The sequence below is a fragment of the Leptodactylus fuscus genome, chromosome 6, assembly GCF_031893055.1.
Source record: "Leptodactylus fuscus isolate aLepFus1 chromosome 6, aLepFus1.hap2, whole genome shotgun sequence".
NCBI classification, from domain to species: domain Eukaryota; kingdom Metazoa; phylum Chordata; class Amphibia; order Anura; family Leptodactylidae; genus Leptodactylus; species Leptodactylus fuscus.
In genome coordinates, this window is record NC_134270.1 from 168112434 (window position 1) to 168131686 (window position 19253).

Consider the following 19253-nt stretch of genomic DNA (forward strand, 5'->3'; position numbering starts at 1 on the left):
GAGATGAGGGAGGAGCTGAAGGCCGGTGTGGAATACATAAAAACTTTGGCCAACAAAGGCAACAAATTAAAACAAATGAAAATTGACATTTTTGGAGCAATACTGGCCGAGATATTGTGCCAAAAGTTTCAAGGTCACTGGTATCCAGAGAATCCCATCAAAGGTCAAGCCTACAGGTAACTCACCAGTTCTATCTGGATATAAATGGATGTGATGTGTCGGCTTCTCCAACTATTCCCTCATACTGATTTATCATTCAGCTCACACATTGGTCTGATGACGTGTGTAAAATAAATCCCATCTTGTACCATCGGCATCTCCTCTATAATGGCTGACTTTTACCTTTCAGGTGTATCAGGATCAATAGGCATGATCGGGAGGAGAATATCCTGGAAGCCTGCAGCCACAGTGGGCTGAAGTACGAGGATTTGACCCTCCCAAAAGAATTGACCCTGTGGATTGACCCTTATGAGGTCTCCTGTCGGTGAGTAGTCCCTCTACTTTATAATACTCAGTAAGGATAGTAGTTAATGATTTCCAATACTGATATCTTATTGATCTATCTTTGGACAGGTTGGGGGAGGAGGGGATTCCTTACACTGTGGCCACCTTTGATCCAAGAACGGCCCGTGTTCCGGATAACTCAAGACCCTCAGACCCTCAGGAGAACAAGCTCCCTGGATCTACTCCAGAAGACGGCAGCTGCAAAAGAGGCGATTCAAGATCATCACCCATAAGCTCTGGTAGTGACAGTGGGATAGAAACTCAAAGTGAGGGAACCTCTACCCCTGTGATGTTCCAGATTGTGGGTGAGGATCAAATATGGGCAAAACCCATAATAAGAGAGGTGAGAAATCTATAACTTTCCTAATCTAGAACAGCTGTCTGACATTATGGGTAAGGGAGGAGGACACACTGACACTTGGGGTACAGGAGGATGACATACTGACACTTGGGGTACAGGAGGATGACATACTGACACTTGGGGCACAGGAGGAGGACACACTGACACTTGGGGTACAGGAGGATGACATACTGACACTTGGGGTACAGGAGGATGACATACTGACACTTGGGGTATAGGAGGATGACATACTGACACTTGGGGTACAGGAGGAGGACATACTGATACTTGGGGTACAGGAGGATGACATACTGACACTTGGGGTACAGGAGGAGGACATACTGACACTTGGGGTACAGGAGGATGACACACTGACACTTGGGGTACAGGAGGAGGACATACTGACACTTGGGGTACAGGAGGATGACATACTGACACTTGGGGTACAGGAGGATGACATACTGACACTTGGGGCACAGGAGGAGGACACACTGACACTTGGGGTACAGGAGGATGACATACTGACACTTGGGGTACAGGAGGATGACATACTGACACTTGGGGTAAAGGAGGATGACATATTGACACTTGGGGTACAAGAGGATGACATACTGACACTTGGGGCACAGGAGGAGGACACACTGACACTTGGGGTACAGGAGGATGACATACTGACACTTGGGGTACAGGAGGATGACATACTGACACTTGGGGTATAGGAGGATGACATACTGACACTTGGGGTACAGGAGGAGGACATACTGATACTTGGGGTACAGGAGGATGACATACTGACACTTGGGGTATAGGAGGAGGACATACTGACACTTGGGGTACAGGAGGATGACATACTGACACTTGGGGTACAGGAGGAGGACATACTGATACTTGGGGTACAGGAGGATGACATACTGACACTTGGGGTACAGGAGGAGGACATACTGACACTTGGGGTACAGGAGGATGACACACTGACACTTGGGGTACAGGAGGAGGACATACTGACACTTGGGGTACAGGAGGATGACATACTGACACTTGGGGTACAGGAGGATGACATACTGACACTTGGGGCACAGGAGGAGGACACACTGACACTTGGGGTACAGGAGGATGACATACTGACACTTGGGGTACAGGAGGATGACATACTGACACTTGGGGTAAAGGAGGATGACATATTGACACTTGGGGTACAAGAGGATGACATACTGACACTTGGGGCACAGGAGGAGGACACACTGACACTTGGGGTACAGGAGGATGACATACTGATACTTCGGGTACAGGAGGATGACATACTGACACTTGGGGTACAGGAGGATGACATACTGACACTTGGGGTACAGGAGGATGACATACTGATACTTGGGGTACAGGAAGATGACATACTGACACTTGTGGTATAGGAGGAGGACATACTGACACTTGGGGTACAGGAGGATGACATACTGACACTTGGGGTACAGGAGGATGACATACTGACACTTGGGGTACAGGAGGAGGACATACTGATACTTGGGGTACAGGAGGATGACATACTGATACTTGGGGTACAGGAGGATGACATACTGATACTTGGGGTACAGGAGGATGACACACTGACACTTGGGGTACAGGAGGATGACATACTGACACTTGGGGTACACTGATACTTATTTTTCATGACGTTCTGTCTTCTTCTCTTTCAGGACACCGGAGCTGTGTACCGGACCTCGTCTCCTTTATGGTTTCCGTCATGGAGAACTCCCCATCTTTGTCCCAGTCCTGACCAGAATTGCCTCTACTGGATGTAGAGTGGGGGGTGCTGGTCCCAGGGAGGGGGAGGGGCTGTATATATTATATAAAGAAAGAATTTATTTATTTTTATAAATGTAACACATTGTTGTTTTGTAATAAAGATCTAGAAATGAATCTGTGGTTGTGTGATTCTATATAATGTATAGACCTGTACTGGGGGCCACACCAGCTCATATACATACTCACATATGGAACGTCACCCACCGGGGGTGTCTACTATTGTTCTACTATTTGGGGAACAAAAAACACTGTGGGTGAGTCCAAGAAGGATCTGTGTGAGAGAGCCCATCATTGTTCTGGGTATAAGGGGTTCTGGAGAGCGGATTGTTCTTCATGAATATAATAAGACATCTCCTGAAGATAAGTCCTAACCCATGTCTCATAGCAAAAAGTAATATCAGACCTTGTCTTATTTGGGGGAATCTCGGCCTATTCCAGAAGGTAGAAGGTGACAGGTAGCAGAGTAAGATATATTATCCTAGAAGGGACAATCCCACAGTATGGCGGTCATCTCTCTAGATTGGATGCTCTGTCTATGTACACAGTAGATTCTATTGAATTGCCAACAGAATTTCTCTCCACTTCCTGTCTTTTGGTTTTTGTCTTTTACTTCCCGCCTTCTACAAGCCCTAACTATCATTATTTATAGAGCTGGATGAGGCTTCATTTTCCCAGGACAAATTCTCCTTCATATTGGTGCCATTTAACCCTTTCCCACTGGTGACATTTTTTAGTTTCCATTTTCCCTCCCCACCTTCCAAACCTCATTACATTGTTATTCTCTGTTCTCAGAGCCATATGAGGGCTTAGTGTTTGCAGGATAAATTGTTCTTTATAATCGTGTCATTTATTATTCTGTACAATGGGCTGGAAGATGGAAAAAAATCAGAATGGGGCAACATTGGAGAAAGTGCGACTGTGCGACTTTCTTATAGGCTTTGTCTTTACGGTGTTACCAAAATAAGATGTCGCCTGTATTCTATATTTTGGTTTTATTTAACAGATACCAAATTTCTATAGCTTTATTTACATTTTAGCCCCTTTACAAAAATACAAAACTTTGAAAGAAATACAATTTTTCTTAAAGTCACTAAATCCTGATATATTTTGTATTTCCATGTACGGGGGATGGGTAGGGCGTCTGTTTTTGTAAGGCCACATGTTCTGTTTCTACCTTTTTGGGAATGTATATTGCTTTCATTACTTTCTATTCAAATTTTTATTCAAAGCAAAAGATGGAAAAAACGACAATTGGGCATTCTTGAACTGAAGTGTTCACTGTACGTGAAAAATATTCTTATAAGTTTGCAGACCGGACGTTTTTGAACACAGGGATCCTAATGTGTCACCAAGGAACCAATAACACAAAGCTATAATATATATATATATATATATATATATATATATATATATATATATAATGACATTTCCAAATTTGTAGTGTGAAATGTAATGTGATAACAAATGTCACAGCGACATGATAAATACAGGGGGTAAGAGCAAATAATGCCGGAAATGTTATTATGGGGGAATAAAATGCAAAGAAAGAAAAGAGAAAGCAAAAAAAAAAAATTTCTTCCTTCCCTTCTTCTTTTGATGATAAATTGTCTGACACCAGCCATGATGAATATCTCCAAAACTGTCCCTGGGTGGATATAAGGTCAGAAAACCAGGCAGACGAAGTCTGTAGCTCTCTCCATGTCAGGGTGGGGGACTCAGCGGCCACATGCAAAACTTCCATGTTGAGGCCCCCACCCCAAAAATATTAGGTTGTTTCACAGTATAATGGCTTCCGACTAATAAGTCCTTTACATTATATACCGTGATATGATGGGATCCCCTAACAATACCGGCCGCTCGTTACAGTCACGAATCAGACATCTGCTTGGTAATGAGCGACACCTGTGTATACATCACATGACCATGGACCGTAAATCACATGACCATGGGCCGTAAATCACATGACCATGGTCAGACTTTTATCCACTAGAAGTAACAGAATGAATGACACCAAGCAGAGATCTAGAAAACCGAGAGGAATAGATACAGAAAGTATATGGGAACATTGTATGTCCTTTTATTGTACAAACAGTAACATTTGTTTCTCAATATTGGTCTGAAAGTGGACAATCCCTTTAAGCTTAAAACTCCAGTAAAACTCTCTCTCCCTAATATATTACTGTTATTATCCTGTATCCTTAGTATCCTGCGGCTGTAACACTGACATTTCCCATGGGTGGGACTATTAAAGAATTATCTTATCTTATTCTAGTAGATATTATACCTGTATTATACCAGTACATATACTGATAGATATTAGACGGTAGATATTATAATATTACTAGCTGGTACCTGCGACTTGGTCTGCGGTGATTGTAGCAGTGGGTATATACAGGCGCGGGTAAGGTTTTCGTACTGTGTATAAGGTATGGGATATGAAATGTAAGTTTGTATCTTGTTTTTGCTGTAATTCAGAGAATACGTGAGACTTTTGTGTTGAAGCTAATTTGTATTAGAGCTGCTATATATACGGTGTTGGTATAAACTGTACATAGTGTCTTTGGGACAGAGGTATTTGAAGTGAATATACCTCGATATACGACATTGTATGATTTGTTATTTTCTGCCAGTAGTGTGTTGCCTTTTTTTGTTTGTAAAAGTTGCCATATTCTGACAGCAGTCACTTTTTTATTTGTCTGTGTCGGGGGTTGTGTTTTTTTGCGGGGCCGGGTGTAGTGTTTAGTTGTTGCATTTTCGGGAAATGCTATTGGTTTGATCACTTTTGATTGATATTTGTATGATAATGAAAATAGTGAAAAAACAGTGGTTTTGGACTTTTCAGTATGTTTGCCGCTACGGCGTTAAGCGTCCAGGCAAAATATTTGTCTAGCTTTGTAGAGCGGGCGATTTCGGACACAGGGATACCTAACATGTATGTGTTTCACAGTATTTAACTACTTTTATATGTGTTCTAGGGAAAGGGGGGGGGGATTTGAATTTGTAATACTTTTTATTTTTTATTTTATTTTTTTTCCCATTTTTTTTGTTTTTGTTTTTGCATTTATTAAACCATTCCATTCCCTAATACAATGACTGGTGGGGAGACAATCACAGACCCCCCAACACCTCCACATCTTCACCGCTCAGAGAGTAAGGAGATGGAGTCTAATGCTTGTAAACTAACACAACATATATATATATATATATATATATATATATATATATATATATATATATATACAGATCTATGGATATGGGAGATAAATAGAGAACGGCAAATAATAGCAAGAAAATTAATTAAAAATAAAATAATAAATTTAGATTTTTTATTCCATAACCAGCAATGTATATATCATATCTATCTGCATGTATACAATGAAGAAGGTTGGAGTTGGGGGGGGGGGGGGGTCCTGTGAGTTTTTCCCCCTCCAGTCATTGTATTTGGCAGTGTGAATATCATTTACATAACACAAGTCTATTCAGTAGGTAAAAGTTCCCCCCAATACATCAGACTAGAGAAGTTTCCATCAGATTTTCCTCTATTGTATTGTAACTTCCCTTCTAAATCGTTTCCTTACATAAAATCTCCCCCTTGCTCTCTCCAGACACTGGTCAGATATTGGGGAGGGGTCTGAGGTATTGGGGATAGGGGTAGGGGCGGCTGTGTCCTGTCTTATTATTTCATGGCCCTGATACAATTCTCCATGATCACAATAGACTCTGCAGAGACCTCACACCTGTCTGGCACAATCTTAGTAGCCGCAGCCTTGTCAATCCCATTATTTCTGGCTCCGCCATTACCATCTCTATACTGGATTATTACAATATGCCCATATTCACATTCGCCGCCTCACACACAGACACTGGACACTTCCTATGTAGATAAGGGAGGGAATAGAGACAATCACATAGAATTTAGTTATAATAAAGATAATGGCGTCTTGTTTCCACCAGATGACCTCAGCAAAGACTTGTATAGTGAGAGCAAAGAAACCCAATGTATTGTATGTAGATGTAGTGAGGGGGTGACTATGTATGGAGGACACATCTATGGGGTCATGTGCCCCCTACTGTCACTGATGGGGCCATCATACAAACACACAAGGCCTCGGATATACTGAATACACCTACAGATTATACACCAGCTACAAGACTGACAAAAGAGCAAACTTTGTTTATTAATTTTGTAAATTTTTGATTTTATAAAAATTGTAACTTTTGGCGTTTACTGCTCACAGAACTTTTTTTATATTTCAAACTCTGGAGCTGAATAGTTGGAGGCCCAAAACAAAAAATCTCTGATATATAAATCCCCTCACCTCTTTGGGCCGATGTGCCGGGTCTTCTCTTCCAGCGATATCAGGCAAAGCGCATGACATTGATGTAGAGCCGGGCGAGTAATCGAAATATAACCGAAACTATGAGATTTTGGGTATTACAATATTTACAGTTTCGTCTTTTTAGACCCCAGAATATATAAACAATATTTTTTTAAAATGAATATAAAGAAAATCAAATCCCTCCCTTTTCCTAGATCACAAATAAAAAGAACACATTATACATCCGCACATCCACAAATGCTCCAACTACAAACATTCAAAAATATTTTCCCCATACAGAGGAAGCCATAGAGGGAAAAAAATTCAAAATGTTCAAATGGGAGTTTTTAATCACTTTTTCATAAAATTTTTGAGAATCAAAAAACAGTCAGACGTTCGCTAAATGGCATTAATAAAAAGTATAACTGGCCCCGTAACAAATACTTCTTATACCACGTAAACACAGGAGAACATACAAACTCCTTGCAGATGTTGCTCCTGGCAGGATTCAAACCCAAGACTCCACCGCTACAAGGCTGCAGCGCTAACCACTGAGCCACCATGTTATCCCTGACTGCAAGAAATTTTTGAATATTTGTTAAGTTGTTAAATCAACAAAAATATATTAATTTGGCATCGCCGTCACCGCAGCGGCCCACAGAATTTAGGTAACATGTCACGTTGGCTGCACAGTGAGCGCTGCACAAAGAAAACCCGTAAGAAGATGTTACTGATGGAATTTTTCTCTATTTCCACCTCATTCTGATTATTTTCCATCTCCCAGTACAATATATGGAATATGACATGTAGATACATGCGGATACTGAAGGTTGTAGCAAAGCTATAACCTGGCACTTTCCCATTAGTAACATGGCGAGGCTGAGGCCTAATCTGTATACTTCCCCTTCTTCCTATCTGTATATATCGCTGTATACACTGGTGTAATGGATCGCTCTGCAGTCAGGAAGATCACCGGGCCGCCGCCGCCACCACCGAACCTCTCAAGGGTTGTGACTGAAAGCTGAAACGTGCAGTAAAAGCATATGCCGGCTTCACGTCTCTGTGCATTTTTTTTCCGTTGCTTCCAATCAGGGGTGTAGCTATCGGGGCACCAGCGGTAGCAGCTGCTACAGTACCGTGGGACGTTAGGGGGCCCGGTGACAGCCGCTACTGCTGCATTTTTTATTTTTTTTTTAAATAGGCCATTCCAGCTGATAACAGGCCCTATTTACTTACCTCTCTTGGCTTCAGACAGGCTTCAGGCCTACCAGTGTGACATCCGCGATCGGGACCTGTGTCCTTATGTATCACGATGCAGGGCTGGGTCACGTGACGTCCTGTATGTCATTGAAGATGTCTGACATCAGCAGAGAGCACACTGGAGCCAGGGATAGGTAAGTTAGGGTGCATTCACACTGAGTTAACGCTAGCTTATTCTGAACGTAAAACACGTTCAGAATAAGCGGCGTCTAAAGCAGCTCCATTCACTTCTATGGGAGCGGGGATACGAGCGCTCCCCATAGAAATGAATGGGCTGCTTCTTTCACTCCGTGCAGTCCCATTGAAGTGAATGGGGAGTGCCGGCGTATACGGCAAGCTCTGCTCATGCCGGAGCGTACACGCCGGCACTCCCCATTCACTTCAATGGGACTGCACGGAGTGAAAGAAGCAGCCCATTCATTTCTATGGGGAGCGCTCGTATCCCCGCTCCCATAGAAATGAATGGAGCTGCTTTAGACGCCGCTTATTCTGAACGTGTTTTACGTTCAGAATAAGCTAGCGTTTACTCAGTGTGAATGCACCCTAACAGTGTTTTTTAATGTTTGTACCCTCCCCTGGGTCTGATTTTTATACTCGAGTATAATAATTGTTCATGAGTGTCCACAGTGGGGCATAATTCTATGTGTAGTGGCCACTATGGGGATAATACTGCGTGCAGGAGCCACTATGGGGCATAATACTGCATGCAAGGGACACTAGGGGAAATAATACTGTGTGCAAGGGACATTATGGGGCACAATAGTGCGTGCAGGAATGCAAAGGGGGGGGGGGGGGTTGGCGGGGTCTTCAGCGTTGGTTGGGCAAGTGGGGGAAGCATGTCAGAAGTTCACCACAGGGCCCCGCTATTCCTAGTTACGCCACTGCTTCCAATTTTGAAATGGCGGACACCCGAAGCATCACATTATAGTTACTGGGGTCGGCCATTGTCAGCATGTAACCGCTGTCTTACAGGTCCCGCTCTCTGTCGTCTGGTCCGTCAGGGGAACATAGTGTGAGCCGAGTGTCAGATGCAATGGGGGGTGATTTATATAAAGAGGTGGAATAGCAATGAGGCAGTAGCCCATAGCAACCAATGGGGTGTCAGCTGTCCAAGGCGCCTTTGAAAATGAAAGTACTAATCTGATTGGTTGGTATAGACGACCCCTCCCCCGGACCTGCTGCGTAGGATTATGGCGGATAAGACTGGAAAAAGTGGCAAATCCTGAAGATTGAGATAGATGAAGGACGATTGTATACAGTATAAGGGTCCATTCACATGGAGCATAATGGAGTGGATTCTGGTGAGAATCTGTGGGGAATTCACATGGGATCAGCGCCAGAATCTGCGCAGCAAAAAAGCTAACCCATAGAGTTCTATGATATGTACTGGTATAATACTGGTGTAATATCTAATGTATATCTATTGGTATTAAACAGGTATGATATCTACTGGTACTAACCCCTTCCTGACATCTGCCGTACTAGTATGCCGAGTGTTTAACTATGTTGGCTGCCATAGCCGCCGAGTGTCTACTGTTTTATAATGCCCCCGGCCGGTGCCCGCATTGTAATGCATTGCATTAGTGATCAGACCCCCTCAGCTTCAAGACCCCTAGGGGGTCTAACAAACGAGTAAAAAAAAAAAAAAAGCAAATGATAAAAAAAAGTTTAAAATTTTTTAAAATATTAAAAGTTCACCCCCCTTTCCCTAGAACACATATATAAGTACTTAAATACTGTGAAACACATACACATTAGGTATCCCTGTGTCTGACAGTGCCCGCTCTACAAATCTATAAAAATATTTTTCCTGTACGGTAAATGCAGTAGCAGGAAGAAGAGTTAAAAGTGCCAAACCGCCGTTTTTTCACTGTTTTGCTTCTGATAAAAATTTGAATAAAAAGTGATCAAAGCAATAATAATTCCCCAAAATGCTAGAACTGAAAAGTACACCCGGCCCCGCAAAAAAAGACGCCCTATACATCCCCGTACACTGAAGTGTAAAAAAGTTATGGGTGAAAAACAATTTTTTTTAACACAGTTTTGGATTTTTTTTAAGGGGTTGAATTGTAAATAAAACCATATATATTTGGTATCCCTGGAACCGTACCGAAACACAGAATACAGGGGACAGGTCAGTTTGGCTGCCCAGTGAACGCCGTAAAAACAAAGCCCATAAGAATGTCGCACAAATGCACTTTTTCTTCAAATCCACCCCATTCTGAATTTTTTTCCAGCTTCCCAGTACATTCTACAGAATAATTAATGGCGGCATCATGAAGAATAATGTGTCCTGCAAAGATTAAGACCTCATATGGCTCTGAGAGCGGATAAATAAAAAAGTTATGGGGTTTAGAAGGAGAGGAGTCAAAAACGAAAATCGAAATATGTCTTTGGCAGGAAGGGGTTAAACAGGTATAATATATACTGGTATAATATAGGTTTAATATCTACTGGTATAATACAGGCCATGTATATGGTGATGTTATAGCTACAAATCCTGTGAGGTAACAACCTGACTACCAATCTATATATTCTGTAATATACATAATTCTGCTACATGTGACCTTCTGTATCTATAAGATTGGGATGTGCGGGCCGTGTCTTTTCTCTCCATTGTATGATGGTAATTCTGTCCTCACTTGGTAGCCGCGCTCCTCCCATTTGGCTCAGGTGTTTTAAATTAGCAGTAAACTGCAAAAGGAACCACCTACAAGCCCTCAGTCCGCTGACAGACGCCGTATGGAAAGGTGAATTTTTTGAGATTTGTGCACATGGTGTGGTCCATAGCCTGGGGGCTTGTATTGGTGCTGAGGGTGTTGCTGGTCTGCTGGGTCGCTCCTCTTGTGGTCACTGCACTGTGGTGATGGTGGTCGCTGTTCAGCACTGCACCCAGTAGAGACTATATAGAGGTCACTGTGAGGGGCTACTGGCCTTGATCAATATCTATTTTAAGAAACTCTTGTTAATTTTTGTAGCTTTTGCTGAAAAGCATTAGATCAATGTATAAGATTGGGTCTAATTTTTTTTTTCTCCTTAAATGGCCTTCTTCAATATAACTCTGCTACCTGTGACCTTGTACTTTCTGTAATTTATAATATTTTGCTACCGAAAGTACAAGTTCACAGGTAGCATGGATCTAGATCTATCAGAGAATATACAAGGTAGTAGGGAGATGGGTGGATGTTTCTATGTGTGGCTTGCTGGAGTGGAAAGAGAAGAGCGGCTGCTCCTTCACTTAGTTGGGCGATCTGGGGTTTGGGTTGTTTAATGACCCTCATTAGGTGTCAGCTGAGAAGACTCTAGAAGTAAGATGTTCCATACTCCAACATGTCTCAGCCTGGGGAAGGAGAGCAGATACATATACCTGAGGAGACCCTGTGATTTTGCTAGATTAGCCTGAGATGTTTGGTCTAGTTCTAGTAGTCCGGGACTGAGCTTTGTTTAGTTAGCACCTGGACCAGGCTTGTGAGTTTGGTGTGATGTGAGGAATACCAGCTGACGTCAGTTTTTATAACCAGAACATCCTCTGTTGGGATGGTAAATCTTGCTGTGCCATTTTGTCTAACTTTGGAAAGTCATCGATCCTGTGGGGTAGGTCTCCAGAAAAACTCAGTATATATTATAAGATAAGGTGAAAGACTACCGGCATCAAGGTTATCTGTACTTGATATTTATCACTGCATGTTCCAAAGCAATTGCTGCTAATAAATTGCTAGTTGCAAAATACCAACACTATAATAGGATTATAGGAGGCGACTAGTAGAGCACCAAGAGAGACTTGATCAATTTTAGACTGGCAGAAAAATCATGGTTGTGAATGGCTTTGTATGTCAGTGATAGCACTTTGATCTATTTGCTGGGCAACGGGTAGCCAGTGAAGAGAGTGGCAGAGGGGAGTAGCTGATGAAGAACGGGGGCAGAGGTGTATTACGTGAGAAGCACAGTTCAGGGAGGAATGGAGGGGGCAACAGTGTTTGCTGGAAGCACATGGAGAAGGATGTTACAGTAATCTAAGCAGGAGAATGAGGGCATGGACTAGCAGCTTTGTAGTTTCAGGGGTGAGGAAGGAGCGGATTTGATGAATGTACTTGAGTTGCAGGTGTTGAGGGTTTGGATGTGCAACTTGAAGGATAGGTCAGAGTCCAAAGTTATTGCAAGGCAACAGACCCGTAGGACAGGGGTAAATGTGGTTCCATGAACTTTGATAGATGGCTCAGGTGGAGATCCGCTGAGGTGGGGCAAAGATGATGAACTCTGTTTTCTCAATGCTGAGTTTGCAAAAGTGGGAGAATAGAAAGGTTATGGCTGGTAGACACTCTGGGACTCTGGACAACAGAGAGGTAATGTCTGGTCAAGAGGGATATATTTGGGTGTCTTCAGCATAGCAATGGTATTGAAAACCATGAGATTATAGGAGTTGGCCAAGGGTGAAGACGGAGAAGAGGAGGGGTTCTAGGACGGAGTCTTAAGGGGCACCTACAGAAAGAGGGTGTGCGGGTGTGAGATGCTGAATGTGAGGTATGAAGAGATCCAGGAAAGGGCTAGGTCTGTGATGCCAAGGAATGATCATTTCTAACATGAGTGATTGGTGGACTGTCAAAGGCAGAAGAGAGGTCAAGGAGGAGGACAGTGTAGTGACACTTGGCTTTGGTAGTTAGCAGATAGTTTGTGACTTTGGTTAGGGCAGTTTCTGTGGAGTGATGGGGTCTGAAGCCTAGTTCAGAGTAGACTTTTTGTTCAAGCACTATGGAGGCGAACAGGAGCAGTGACATGGGGAAATAGTTGGCTGGAGAGGCCGAGTCGAGGGACAGTTTAAGTATAGGTGTGATGGTAGCATGTTTGAAGGTGGAAAGAAAGGATCCTCTGGTTAGGAATAGGTTGAAGAGGTGAGTTAGGGCAGGAGTAAAGATGTCAGTGAGGATAGGGATGAGATATGACTGGATTGGAACAAGCACACAAGAGCAGTGGTGTAACTAGGAATGGCGGGGCCCCATGGCGAACGTTTGACATGGGGGGCCCCCCCGACCGACGCCCAAGACCTTGACCAATCCCCCCCCCCTTCCCCCTGTATTTCTGCACACACTGTTATGCCCCTGAACACAGTATTATGCCCCATTGTGGACACCCATGAACAATTATACTCTGGGGTCTTTTCAGACCCCAGAGTATAATGATTGCATACCCCTTACCTATCCCTGCACTCTCCGCTGCTGTCGCCATCTTCAATGGCGTCCGGGACATCATGTGACCAAGGGGCCTGCGTTGCGACGCATGTGGACGCAGGTCCCGGTCATGTGACGTCAGGGATGTCACGCAAGAAGGCCCGAAGTCTGCCCGGAGAGGTAAACACTGCTTTTTATGTTCCGTTACCTCTCCTGGGCCTCCAATCATTTTTCTTGGCGGTCCGAAATGACCCCCGAGTATAATAGTGCTTGTAGGACCTGCGACAGGGGTGTAACAACCAGGGTAGCGGCAGCCACAGGGCCCGGGACATTAGGGGCCCGGCAACAGCCACTATTGCTGCAGTTTTTTTATATTTTTTAATAGGCTGGAGTTACTCCAGTTGGTAACGAGCCGTACTTACTTACCGATCCTGGCAGGGGCCGGGATCAGTAAGTGACGCCGCGGGCCCCAGAAACACTATTATACTATTATTCTTCTTGCTGAAGAAAGCTACTTTGATTTATATACTGCTGGACTGTGTGAACTCCTTCTAAGCTATAACTGAGAGCTATATCCTTGCCTCCATCTGCCTCCTTTACTTAGCAGCTAGCCTACTCTGAAGGTCCTGCATTTACACTATCTATTATATAAGATATGATGTTGAGGGGATCTTTTCTGTTTGCAAAGGAGGTCTTGGGTTTTAACCATTGCATATATTAAGTACTATATTGGTGAAGCTCCAATACCCACCCATCAATAGTATACAGTATATTTTACACCGTATCACTCTTTTTTGGTTCAGGAATAATGGTCTCTTTCAGGTGCAGTTGATTGGAGATGAGGGGGATTTGAAGGCTGGGACAGATTTCATCAAGACTCTAGCCAAGAGATACCAGAAGATCCATGCAGTGAAAGCTGATATATTTTATTATATTATGCTGAAATTACATTGGGCATTGATACCCGGATAAGCCCATTAAATGACAAGCCTACAGGTAACTCACCAGTTCTATCTGGATATAAATGGATGTGATGTGTCGTCTTCTCCAAAAATTCCCCCATACTGATTTATCATTCAGCTCACACATTGGTCTGCTGACCTGTAAAATAAATCCCATCTTGTACCATCGGCATCTCCTCTATAATGGCTGACTCTTACCTTTCAGGTGTATCAGGATCAATAGGCGTGATCGGGAGGAATGAATGATTCGGGTGAATCAGGATAAATAAGTATGACCAGGAAGAAAGTATCTTGCAAAGCTGTACCTACAGTGTGCTCAAATACTAGGAACTGGCCCAGCAAAATGAATGACCCTCTGGCTGCTGAGTCCTATAACTGGGTTATGCCATCCTCGTGTCTCAAGACCACTGAGGCCCAATTAGATGCCTCCTTTGTAACGTCATTCAAGAGGCCCAAAGACCTACACAGGAGAGGTGGGTAACATTGTTTGCTCTTCTCCCCTTGGCCTCCTCTTATTATACTCTGACGTTCTACTTTGTAGGAGGTGAATCCCAAAGATTTGGGGCTTGGCCAAACTCAATTTTTTTTAAATTCATTTATTTTTTGAAAAAAATTAGTAACCAGCGCCGCACCTCCCATGAGGCGACCTGAAGCGACCGCTTCAGGTGGCGCTATGCCAGGGCCCCAGGGAGGGCGGCATTTTTGCTTACCTAAGCCAGTCCAGGACAAGCTGTCCTGGACTGGCTTAGCACCGAGCGGTGGATTGGGGAGGCCACTGGAGCAGCGCTGCTCCAGCAGCCTCCCCTCACGCTCAGGCAGAGAGCAGGTCCTCTCCGTGCCTGTGAACGCCACTAAGCCCCACCCCCTTTGCTTAGCCCCACCCTCCGACACACCCCCTCCCGGGAAGAGGGGGGGGCCTTTCTGTCGTTCGCCTCGGGCGGCGAAAGGGGCAGGTTCACCCCTGTGAGTAACACTCTGTAGATGCCATTAGGGACATAATACTGTGTTGTGAAGTTGGTGTGGGGGCATTATGGGACGTAATGCTGTGTTGGGGGGGGGGGGGCTGTGGTATAACTTATATTGTATACTGAGACATTGTTCTTAATGGGGTTGTCCAGGAATTGGACAACCTTTGGAGGTTCCTAGGACAGGTGGCTACATAAAGTCGCCAGCACTTACTATATGGGAGCAAATAAGGGAGCAGTATACTATGTGGGGTGGGGGCAATAAAGGAAGATGCACTGTATTTTGCCTCCCATTAGTTTGTATGTGTGATTTCTGTATGGGGCCAGAAAAGGGAACATTATATTGTGTATCGGCCAGCAAATGGGGTGTTTTACTATGTGGGGGCGAGTATAGAGGGAATCTGGTTGTGTATGACCCAATAAAGTAGGCACCAGGCAATGTTTGGCCTGTGGTGTTGAAGTCAAAATTTTTCTAAGGGGGCCAGTTTTTGCTAGTTATGCCCCTGCTAACACGGATATCTTACTGATGTCTCTATGGACAGGAGCGTCGCCCGTGAACACTGTGTGGCCGCTTTCAATCCAAGAACTGCCTATGTTCTACATAAGCCAAGACCATCAGTCTCCGGAGAGACATTTGTCTTCTGTTCATTGCTTGACTCCAACAACAGAATAGGACAGCGCTACAGGAGATCCTCACGATCCTAGCAAAGTCTAAGTAGTGAAGATGGTGACTAGAGAGGATGTCTACCCTGAGGATGCTATGTAATGTGAAGAAGGACCAAATCTTTGAGAAGTCACAGTAAAGAAGGTAAGCATTATGCTTCTATAATCTAGTACACCTGTCTGTTTTTTTTATACAAAGTTTTTTTAGATTTTTAGTTAAAATGTAAATAAAACCGTATACATTTGGTATTCACAGAATGGAATCTTACCAAAACATAGAATACAGTTGACATGTCACTTTGGCTACAGAGTGACAGATGTAAGAGGTCCTTCTTCCAGTTGGGGGTTGGTTTCCTTTTCTGATGAAAACTCCTCCAGTGGTGAGATTTCAGTTGATGCCTCTTCTTAATCAGGAGCTGATGGCCAGTTAAGCTTAAGAAAGCAGATTCTTGGAGCCCTACTCACTATAGCCCTACTGCCTTGCCAATGCAGTTACTGTCGGCCTGATATTTGACACATTCTGCCATATCGTTGAGGAACTGGTCATGTTGTGTGGTCTCTATTAGAGATGAGCGAGTAGTATTCGATCGAATACGACTATTCGATCGAATACTTGTATCGGTCGAATACCACGTAGGAAAATTCCATTGAATTCAATTCAAAAAACCTCCTCGTGCTCCTCGTCCTGCTACCTCCTGAACTTGGAGGATCCAATGTGTCGAACTTTGGTTTCCAATGAAACCGGAACAACATTCCCGTTTTTTTTCCCATAGACTATAATGGTATTCGATATTTGATCAAATACTACTCGCTCATCTCTAGTCTCTAAGTCTAGTGTAGCCATTCTTATAACTGGAATTAACTGTTGGGTCCAGTCCTAGACGACATTCTTGCTAAAGCGGCAGACAAAGGGGTTTCCTGCTACTACTACTGGATTATACCATAACTCCTAACAGATCCAAAGACTGGTTGGACCAGGGAAAGAAGCTGAAAGGGGTTTCTGTTCAAAAGCCCCTGGCATAGAGACTGAAGGCATTCTAAGAAATGACACCAGACCTGAGGTTAGGGAAACCTTTAAATACTTCCAGCCTGGAAAGAAACTTCATTAAGGTATAGGATACCATTGAGAATTGTCTCTCTCAACTACTCCCTCAAAATACCAGGTCACAAAGAGTCAATCTTGGTCTTAGAGCCCATTCAAACAAAGCTGTTGCTACTACTTGGGCCAAGAAGGCGTACTACCTCTATAGTAAAAAAAATAAATAAAAAACTGTAGGGCTACCACTTGGTCTTCTATCTTTCTTCTGTAGATTGGATTTGAGGGCTGATGCTGATCTTTCCATGAAAGGTGCTTGAAGCAGTGGTCCCTCCCTATTTTATTGTGGAATTTTATGCTTGGTGTCTCAGTTTAGAAGGGGAAAAAAAACATTTGGTGACCCTTATATTGGGGTAGGAGTTTTTTAAGCTAACGGGAGCCTCTATCTCTGGTGATTATAAATCTGAGGTACAGAGGCTTCCCTTATCTTTTATATCTTGTAGGTTTCCGGTCCCTGATAGTCTTCTCACTCTCTCCTCTTGTACTGGAAAATCCTGTAAGTGATCACTTTCTTGATGTTCTGTCTTGTCTTTCAGGACTCTGGTGCAGTTTCCGATCTCCTCTCCCCCATAGGATCATTTCATAGAGTATTTCCCCCAGTACTACAGACCAGAAGCACCTTTTTTGGATTTAGAATGTGGTGTGATGGTCCCTGGGACTATGGGGACATATAGTAATGTGTAGTGTGATTTAAGAAATGGAATGGGAATGTTTATTTTGTAATAAAGACCTGGAGATTCTTCATTGACCATGTGATTCTATGTAATGTATAGACCTGCAATGTAAATAATTCCAGAGAGGGAGTGTGGTTAGCACACTATGCAGTGAAGTAGGGGCCCAACCTGTCTGTTACACTGAGGCTTCACACTCAGAAATGTGGTATCCAAATTTCATATATTAATCACTGCATTGCATACTGTATATAGGAATAGTCAAATATATCCAAACAACATTCTAGTACATTCCAGCTCTTGGCAGCACCTTATCTCGGCCAGGGCTTATCTCTGTGTAAACACACGCTAACCTTAAGTGCATTGTGTTCACTCATTTGCATATTATCTGATCTGCTCCAGGCAGCGCTGACAAACTGACATGGGCACACGCCTTTTAATCCGTATTGGCAGTTTGCCAATTTTAAACATGCCTGTGACAAATTAGATTTTCTTTTTCCAAACAACGAAAGCTATGAAGGTAGCCAGAAGTCACAGAGTTCTCCTCAAGCGGAGCTGAGGGGTGATCATCAACACCAACACCCTCAGTATATTGCGAGCTGCTGAGATGCCGCAACAATCATACATGGCATGAGGAACAAGTTCAGCAGCAGGACAGCTTGAGAGCTGCCAAAATATATATTTTATATATCGGGAACAAGGCTAAAGGTCACAAAGTTACATATGGCACAGACATTGGTGGACATATTGCCTGTGTAGACTGTTCAGGGGAAGGGAGAAGCCTGACCAAGATGGAGACCTGCACGTGGGTAACAGACGTGACAAAAAGCATGGTAATTGAGAATATTTTCCAGTTACTACACAAGAGGTGGGTCTTAATTCTGAGTTGTGGGAGGAGCTTGTCCTACTGGGGCAGTGCTTTACGAACATCAAATGGAATTTCATTTTGATGGAGTTTCACAACCCTTTGTCAAGATGGAGAGCAGATGAGTACTATAGTGACTAAGGGATGTATAGAAGTTCAAACTCTTCGTGCAGGGCTATGAGAGCCTTAATCTGACTCCTGTGCATAGCATTTCCTGTATGGTTTACATCAGATCAGGTGAGAGAAGGCCATTGCTCCGGAGGGGAGTACATAACTTAATAGAGCAGTTATTCTATAATGTTATGCTACATTCAGGATCACTTGTAAAAGGGGCAAATAAAATTTGCACTTCCTTAATAAGAGGTTTGACCCTAACTATGTGCAGGCCATTATCATGTAATGTATGAAAAACATGGTTATCCTTAAAAGCTGAATGCTAGATCTAGTTGCTGTTAGGATTGGGTCCCGCAGGGTTCACTCTCTGCGCATAGCGCCACATGCGGGTCAATCTAACCCTCGGCCTCATGTAGTGAGGTGTCTGGAGTGTAAGTCCAGCTTTCGGCCTACTGAGCATGCTCAGACCTATTGGAGCCGCTCACAGGCTAAGTGCCATTTCTCACCCACTGGGCATGAGCGGTGAGGT

General features: G+C 43.6%; 1 protein-coding gene across 1 annotated transcript; it reads left to right on the forward strand.

Annotated features, from left to right (window-relative positions):
• Nucleotides 1-3: 3 nt before the first annotated feature.
• LOC142209832 (maternal B9.10 protein-like) lies at nt 4-4687 on the forward strand. The gene is made up of 4 exons (XM_075278876.1): nt 4-176; nt 350-484; nt 574-614; nt 4656-4687. Exons 1-4 carry the CDS (start codon nt 4-6, stop codon nt 4685-4687), a joined length of 381 nt encoding a protein of 126 aa, XP_075134977.1.
• The last annotated feature ends 14566 nt before the right edge of the window (nt 4688-19253 follow it).

Excerpts from the sequence above, each read along its gene's own strand:
- LOC142209832 (XM_075278876.1), top strand. The coding sequence starts at position 4 with ATGAGGGAGGAGCTGAAGGCCGGTGTGGAATACATAAAAACTTTGGCC. Across the intron at positions 485-573 it reads CCTTATGAGGTCTCCTGTCG|GTTGGGGGAGGAGGGGATTC; the intron begins GTGAGTAGTCCC and ends ATCTTTGGACAG. Across the intron at positions 615-4,655 it reads TTACACTGTGGCCACCTTTG|CAAGCAGAGATCTAGAAAAC; the intron begins ATCCAAGAACGG and ends AATGAATGACAC.